The sequence below is a fragment of the Mustela erminea genome, chromosome 7 (genome assembly GCF_009829155.1).
Source record: "Mustela erminea isolate mMusErm1 chromosome 7, mMusErm1.Pri, whole genome shotgun sequence".
Lineage (NCBI taxonomy): Eukaryota > Metazoa > Chordata > Mammalia > Carnivora > Mustelidae > Mustela > Mustela erminea.
The window spans coordinates 47,816,955-47,825,175 of record NC_045620.1 but is presented as its reverse complement, the minus strand read 5'-3'; the positions used below and the strand labels follow the sequence as shown (position 1 = coordinate 47,825,175).

The 8,221-nt window shown below is 50.8% G+C and overlaps 1 protein-coding gene across 1 annotated transcript; it reads left to right on the top strand.

The window, feature by feature from the left end:
* The first annotated feature begins 3,326 nt into the window (after positions 1–3,326).
* CD93 (CD93 molecule) lies at positions 3,327–7,916 on the top strand. Its single transcript, XM_032351571.1, has 2 exons — positions 3,327–5,651; positions 5,900–7,916. The coding sequence occupies exons 1-2, from the start codon at positions 3,436–3,438 to the stop codon at positions 5,922–5,924; spliced, it is 2,241 nt and encodes a 746-aa protein (XP_032207462.1). The 5' UTR covers positions 3,327–3,435; the 3' UTR covers positions 5,925–7,916.
* The last annotated feature ends 305 nt before the right edge of the window (positions 7,917–8,221 follow it).

The window sequence follows — 8,221 nt, the reverse complement described above, 5'->3', positions numbered from 1 at the left end:
GGTGAAGGAGGACAGCAGGACACTTGGAGCTAGAGACCTCTGGCAGTGGGGTCCCAGGAGAGTTAACTCAGCCAAGCTCAGCAGACGGTAACTGAAAATCAAGGATTAGAGTGGAAGTCAGAAGTTGTGAGGCACAAAGGGAGGGGAGATAATCACTGCACTGTATTTAACAGTCATTGCGTCAGTATGAGGCCAACTGCACCCATGCGGTTTAAACAGATGATTTGGTTCCTTGTACCACACAGTGAGGGCAGCAGTGGTCTCTGTTCCTGCTTTCTCTCTGATCTCCTTCTTCCCAGTTTCAGAAGAGAGAAGGATATGTAATTACATGAGTTCTCTGTTGTTGACACTAGATTAAGAAAGGTATCCAGAGGCTCTGGTTCCCATTCCTTCTTTACAGATGAGGGGGAGCAAGAGCAAGGTTTAGCTAACCGCGTTACTAGAGATAAGGGAGTGGAAATTTAAGAGCTGGGAGCTTCTTGCACTGTACGTGGTCTGTCTCATAGCCAGTGTTTTACAATATTCCCTGGGTTAATGAATGAATAAACTGAGCACATGTCCTTGCTTCACTTTCTTCTTTACGATATCAACACTTGGCCAAGTGAAGAAGAGTTGACTCAGAAGTTCCCATGTGAAAGATGAAGAACTGCCAACGAAAGAATACCCGGACAAAGGTCGGGGGTCAGACTGGTTCATAAGCTGTAAATCACTCATGCAGCCCATGTCATTAAGCACCAACCAAGCAGGATGCTGGGTGAATCCTGCACGATCACAGCAGTTAATCGAGGAATTACACAGACAGGACTCTAAGTCAGGAGGAAGAGTCTGCTATGAGCGCATGCCAGGCTGTAGTGCAACTCAAGCTTCAATCATCATCAGACTGATTTTATAAAATGATAAGAAGTTGCCTGCCTATAACTAAAACTTTAGAAACATAGCTTCTTTGCCCAGGAAGAAGTCAACACTGACCCTTTTGCCAAGACTAAATATTCACCAAGCTACAGTGGCCTGCACCCAGCCTTTCCATGCCCCCTTAAACCTAGCTACTTCCCAAGTTTCCCAAGGTGGTAAATTCAGAGTCCTAAGGAAGCAGGGGGATCCTGGGTCCCAAGTGGCAGACTCCCTCCAATTGTTCTCTGATCCAGGCCCCATTTCTCCACCTCCAGTAGACACAGCCTTCCAGGATCTGCAACCCTTGGTAGTACAAGCAGAGAGCGATGAAGTCCTTCTGGATACTTCCCATGTCCTCTGCTCATACTCCACCAATGCCAAGAACAGCCTGTTCTGGACCTGTATCATTTCCTGAATCTGCTGTCCCTAATCCAGGGGTTCAGCCCAGCTCAAGTCACTGTCATTTGTGCCTGCAAGTCTGCAGTTGCCTGCTGAGTGGCTCCCCCATACCAGTGGGATCCGTTAACTTACTTTCCAATTCTCTACATGCAGTCTCAGCAGGTTGGTCTCTGGGTGTTCCCCATGGATTTCAGAACAAAACCTCAAATCTTCATTGTTTGGACTCACAGAGTTCCTCTTTCCCTGGGTGCTCCCTCCCATTTTTCAGGTTCCAGTCTCATGGCCCATCCTTCATACGTTTGTAAATGTCACAATCCTCACACGACAGGGCCTCTGTCTGTGCTATTCCCGCATATGGAAATCATTCCCCTTCTTAACTATTCCTCCTTTAGATCCCAACTTCATTGGCCTTCTCCATCAGAGGAGCCAGTCCTACTGCTTACATCCCAAACAGGGCAGTACCTCTGCTGACACTTTCAACTTCTCCTTGTTGGATAGCTACAGCTGTCCAACATGTTCAAATCTGTCTACTCTAACAGACTTCAAGGGTCATGAAAGCAGGAGTCCCTCCTTTAATCCCAATGCCTAGCCCAGTGAATGGTGGTGGCTTAAATAACATTGACTGGTTGGCTGGCTGGCTGGCTGATTGACTGGTTGGATGAATGGGTGGATGGATAAATGCATGGATAGATAGGTGAGTGGGTGGATAAGTGAGTGGTTAGATGGATGGGTCGATGGGTAGACGGATGGGTGGATGGATGGATGGATGGATGGATGGATGGATGGATACAGGTATGGATGGTTAGGTGAGTGGGTGGATAGATGACACCAAAGAACACAGGAGGATCCTAAGGGTCTGAGACAGGATTCCTGGACTATTTCAAATATCTTATTAAAATAAAAACATAAGGGACACCTCTGAAGGGTCTCCAACTAGAGTCTAAGATGGGCACCTTATGCTTTGGTGAGGCTGAAAGCCCGTGAGTTCATAACCCCCATGACACCCTAACTCAAATCTCGATAGAGGGCCAATGTAGCAGACATGTGTGTGGTGCCCAGAGCATCTCGGTAGCTTCCAGCCATTCCCCTCCTGAGTGCTCCTTCTAGTGAATGAGGTTCTCACTATCAATCCAGAGTGCCAAGAATTTTTTGCTTCCAGTGAGGAGGGGAGCTGGAACAGAGCTGCCACAGCCCCATCTCCTTGGCTCAGAAAACTGATGAGGTCACTGGGGGCTCCCAGGTACCATGCTCCAGGAGACCCAGTATCATCTGCATGCTCAGGCATCCTCTGTTTCCCCCACCCCCCATTCCTGTCTGACTTCTCCTTTCAGATAAATGACGTGTCCCAAATCTTTGTCTCAGGGTCTACTTCTGGGAGGAAGACAGCCCCGATGAGTAACACATCTGGGACTTCAGGAAAAGCACATTTTGCTTCAAGGGCCTTTGATAAGCTGCTGGGAGGAAGGGGCCTGCTGTGGCCGGGATTCTCAGAACTCTGGCCCTTCCTACTAACCCTGAGCCGGGGGAGGCAGGAAAGCAAGTCCAGGGCCACGAGGCCAGAAACATTTTCCTCTTGTTTTTCTGTTGCTTTTTGTGACACTGCCACCCCACAACACAGTATTTGCACAATGAAACCCTGAAAACTGCCAAGTTTCATCCCATTTGGGTTAATGTTCTTTAGGAGCTTGGCATTGTGTGAGACAATCAGTCATTCCCACGGCCGGTTCCTATTTAAAAACTGCCCATCTATTTAAAGTTCACGATGAGGGGATAAAAGAAAAAAGACTTCCAAAGCCAAAGGGAACATGAGATAGGCAGAAGAAAAATCCAGTTTGCTTCTAAAAAAGGCTGAAAATTATAACCACCCATGGCCTCATGTCTTAAGTCTGAGATTTTTTTTTTTTTTTTCTCTTCTGGTTGTTTGCAAACCAAAGTGGAATTTTATTATGGGTTACTAAGTGAGCTTTTTCAAGTTCCTAGTTTCCAAAAGTCTCCACTCACTCTGTAGCATGCCATTTAAGTTCTTCCTGCAGATGGGAACGACAAGGGAGCCCAAATAAAGCAGCAGGCGTCCCTGAGCTGGAACCTCCTGCCCCCCCCTCCCCCGACGCTGCCGCATTTCCCCAGCGACTAGCCAGAGACCCAATGCAGCCGTCTGACCTCTTCTATGAACAACAAAACTGTGATGAAGGCAACAGGAGTCAGAAAACTATTCACTGCAGGAAGCCCCAGTATCCGGTAAGAAATAAGAAGTACAACAGTACAGGATGCGCCTTGGGTCAGGGGAATGTGAAAAGCCCTCAGTCTTTGTGTTCTTCCCTGTGCCAGAGCGTCTGCGCCCAAGCCCTCAGTTCTCCTTGGAGCTCAGCTGCGCCTGCTGCTGTCACTGCAGGGCCACCAGCGTCCTGCCAAGAGGGACCCGGGGCCATGATGGCTACCTCCGCCAGGCTGCCACCGCTGCTGCTGCTGCCGCCACTGCTCCTGCTTCTGGGCCAGCCCCAGGCAGGGGCCCAGGCTCCCGGGGAAGCCGTGGTGTGTGCCGGGAATGCCTGTTACACGGCCCACTGGGGCAAGCTGAGTGCGGCGGAGGCCCAGCTTCACTGCAGCAAGAACGGGGGCAACCTGGCCACGGTGAGGAGTGAGGAGGAGGCCCGGCACATCCAGCGCGCCCTCACCCAGCTCCTGGAGTCGGAGGCGATCCTGGCAGCTAGGATCGGCAAGTTCTGGATAGGGCTCCAGCGTGAGAAAGGCAAGTGCTTAGACCCCAGCCTGCCGCTTAAAGGCTTCAGCTGGCTGGGTGGCGGGGAGGACACGTCTTACACCAACTGGAACAAGGAGGTCAGGAGCTCTTGCATTTCCAAGCGCTGTGTGTCCCTGCTGCTGCAACTGTCCCAGCCATCTCATGCCAGCCAGCTCTCCAAGTGGTCCGAGGGGCCCTGCGGGAGCCCGAACTCTCCAGGAAGCAGCGTCGAGGGCTTTGTGTGCAAGTTCAGTTTCAAAGGCATGTGCCAGCCTCTGGCTCTGGGGGGTCCAGGCCGGGTGGACTACACGACCCCATTCAAGGCCACCAGCTCTTCCCTGGAGGCTGTGCCCTTTGGCTCCGCAGCTACCGTGGTCTGCGGGGCCGGGCGACACGGTCAGGAGGATTACTTCGTGTGCAGGGAGAAGGCCCCTGATGTGTTTGACTGGGGCAGCTCGGGCCCCCTCTGCATCAGCACCCAGTATGGCTGCAGCTTCAACAACGGGGGCTGCCAGCAGGACTGCTTCGAGGGGGGCGACGGCTCCTTCCGCTGCGGCTGCCGGCCGGGCTTCCGGCTGCTTGACGACCTGGTGACCTGTACCTCCCGGAACCCTTGCAGCTCCAACCCGTGCAGAGGTTCAGCCACCTGTGTGCCGGCATCGCAAGGGGAGAACTACACCTGCCGCTGCCCCCTAGGCTACCAGCTGGATTCAAGTCAGCGGGACTGCGTGGACCTGGACGAGTGCCAGGACTCACCCTGCCCTCAGGAGTGTGTCAACGCCCCTGGGAGCTTCCGCTGTGAGTGCTGGGTGGGCTATGAGCCCAGTGAGTCAGGATGTCAGGATGTGGACGAGTGTGCCACCGGCCACACGCCCTGCGCCCAGCACTGCACCAACACAGACGGCTCCTTCTACTGCTCCTGCGAGAAGGGTTATGTTCTGGCTGGGGAGGATGGCACCCAGTGCCAGGACGTGGATGAGTGTGCGGACGCGGAGAATGGCCTCTGTGACAGCTTGTGCCTCAACACGCAGGGATCCTTCCGCTGCGGCTGCCTGCCAGGCTGGGAGCTGGGCCCTGATGGGGTCTCCTGCATGCTGGGACCCACCTCCCTGGCACCACTGCCTGGGCCTCCCCAGGGAGAGGATGCAGGAGATAGAGAGGGGAGAGTTGTGTATTCTCCCACAATGTCCGGGCCCATCGGGGGCCCTGAGGGCACTTCCAAGGAGGCACCCACCACAAAGGGACCCTCCCTTCCACGCAACACCTTTGTCACCCCAACTGCACCTGACATGCTGGCTCCCAGTAGGCCCCCTGCTGTCTGGATGGAGCCCAGCACCCATCACCCCATGGCCACCACTGGCCTTGGGGAGAATACAGATGAGGATTTCATGGCAGAACAAAGCGAAGAGGGCACGGACGGACAAAAGCTGCTGCTGTTCTACATACTGGGCACGGTGGTGGCCATCCTACTCTTACTGGCTCTGGCTCTAGGGCTACTGGTCTATCGCAAGCGGAGAGCAAAGAGGGAGGAGGAGAAGGAGAAAAAGCCCCAGAATGCAGCTGACAGCTACTCCTGGGCTCCAGAGCGAGCTGAGAGCAGGGCTTTGGAGAATCAGTACAGGTAAAGGAGGCCTCAGGTCACCCAGAGGGGGCGGGAGGGTGGGCAGGTGCGGGTAGGTGGGAGGGCAAGGACTGGCACAGAAAGCAGGCAGAGTACAAGGGACAGGCATTGTCCAGGCTGTCGGCCCAGAGGCGATCCTGAAGGGCTGTTGCCCTGCCTGGGGTGTGGAGTATGGGGTCTCTCCCAGGGTCTAGATGTGCTCGGCAGGTCACAGCAGCTTCCAATGCTGTCGTGGTTGTTTTCTGTAGTCCGACGCCAGGGACGGACTGCTGAAGGTGAGATGGCCCCAGAGACACTGACAATCAGCCACCACCATCCTCTGACCTTTACGCACCCCGTCAGAAGTGGGGGACCCACATCCTTCCAAAAGACTGGACTGGAATCTTAGCAAACGGTTGTAAACATTCTTAAAAGCCTGACCGCTTGGAATATACAGGTATTTTCTACATGTGTGTGGTGTTCCCGAAGTGGGACCACTGGGTTAGGATGTCATTTTGGGAATTTTGTGAATATTAACAATTCTTACTCACTTATCTTGTCAAATTCAAATGTGACTGATGGCATGGCTCCCACTGATTCTGGATCAGGGGTTTACAAGTCAGGTGCTAATGGGGCTCCTTTGGAACTGCTTTTCTGCTCATTGGAATCATCTAAGAAGAAAAGGTGGTCTGCTAATGCTAATTAGGATTGGAATGATTTGTTCCTCTTGGTAGAACAGAAACTAAATCGATTGTTTAATTACGTAGTACATAAGAAGTATTTTTTTGTTTTTGTTTTTGTTTTGTTTTGTTTTTGTCAAAAGGAACATATTCAGAACTGGAAACATTTCTTTACTGTTGAGTTCATGCATTTTCCCATCACAAGCCCTGCGGAGTTTTATAGTTGGAGTCCCACAGAATGACCAGAGTACACTGATCTGCTTAGGTAGCAAGAACGCTGAGAGTTTTGAAATTGCATTTCCTAGTTCTTAGTGTCTCTAATATTCTTGGGTTTATTTGCAAGTGAAGTCTGGAAAGTGTGCGAGGAGTATGAAATGTTTTCGAGAGCAAGTACTCTGAAGCGCCTGAGAGAGAAGCCTGGGTTTGTTTCACAAGTACTTGAATCAATCCATCTAAATGCACTTGTGCTAACACACACTTACCGTTGATGAAGTGACTACGCACAAGGGGAAAAGCTGGAGACGTCTTGTCTCTGGGCGAGTGTAGCCCCGAGACACCTCCCAGGCCACCTGCCTTCCCTGAATGCTGCTCTGGATTTAAATGCTTTGATCATAGATGGATGAAACCCTGAGAAGCCTCTCATTCTGATTACTAAGACTGTGTGAGGGGGATGAGATACTGAGCTTTGAATGGTGGCATCTTAAGGCATTTTAACATAGCTCACAGCTGGTATTGCTTCTTGAGAACATGATCCTGACTTGTGGCTGTAGTTTGCATGTCAGGGACTGGGCAGGCAGGACACTGTCTTCTTTCTGCTTGAAGAAAGTCTGACACATTTTTCTCTATTTCTTAAAAAAGCAGGGGAGATGGGAGGGATAGAGGAAAAGAGAATAGCTCAAAATTTGCAACCACAGAAACCACTCAAACCAGTTTTAATTTATTTTTAAATGCTTGCTTGCAAAGATTTCCCTTCCCAGTGTAGTGGTGGAGAGTAATTTCTCCCCACGCAGCTTTGCCTGGGTCACTGGAAAGCTCCTCAGGGATTCACCAGTGGTCAGAGCTCTTAAAACCTGCCTGATTAGCACTGGGAGACCTCAGGTGGCCTGCAGGCTTGTTGCTGTTGCCTTGTAGAGCAGAACGGGACTGTGTTTCCTTCTAGGGATTTCAAAATCTGCCTCTAAGAACCAGGGTGCTCTATTGTTTCTATTTTTGCCTTAAAAACACATCTGTCCCAGAGGCGGACACCTGGGGCAGGAAGAGCTGCCAGGTGCATGGCCCTCAGAGTTGAGTAAATATCCTTTAGCTAATTTTGAAATGTAGGTGCTATATTTCAGGATTTTTGTTTTCTTTTGTTTTGTTGTTGTTTTGAGAAAATGGATAAGTAAAGGAGTAGGTGTAAGGAAAGATGAAGCTTTTGGAGGACTTAACAAGGTATCTGGAACTTGTGCTTTTTAAAGACATCTGGTATTATTTAGGTTTCAGTTGAAATATTGATGCTTAACACCCAAGGAGACAAAGGTTGTAATCCACTGAGCGCAGGACCCTGTATGGGAACCAATTATGCCACTATTCAGATGATTTTAAAGAGTTAGCTGGATGGGTTACTGACAATATCATACGAGATCGGGCGCGTTCAGGGTGGTATGGCCGTAGACTGTGTTACTGACAATATCTGCACTTACGTGAAATAAATGCAAATTCAACAACTTGACCTCCAGGCTTTTACAATTTTACCTTGTCACTAGAAGGAAGGAGGCATTCCTATTCTAGGCTTCTCCTAAGCCCCTTCTGGACCTGTGGGAAATTACTGGCTGAGGTCCCCAAGTGCCCCCTCTCGTTTTTAGAGTTGGATTTCTTCTCCGGTGCAGCCCCAATTCTGATTTCCAGGTTCAAATCCCTCTATGGGTAAGA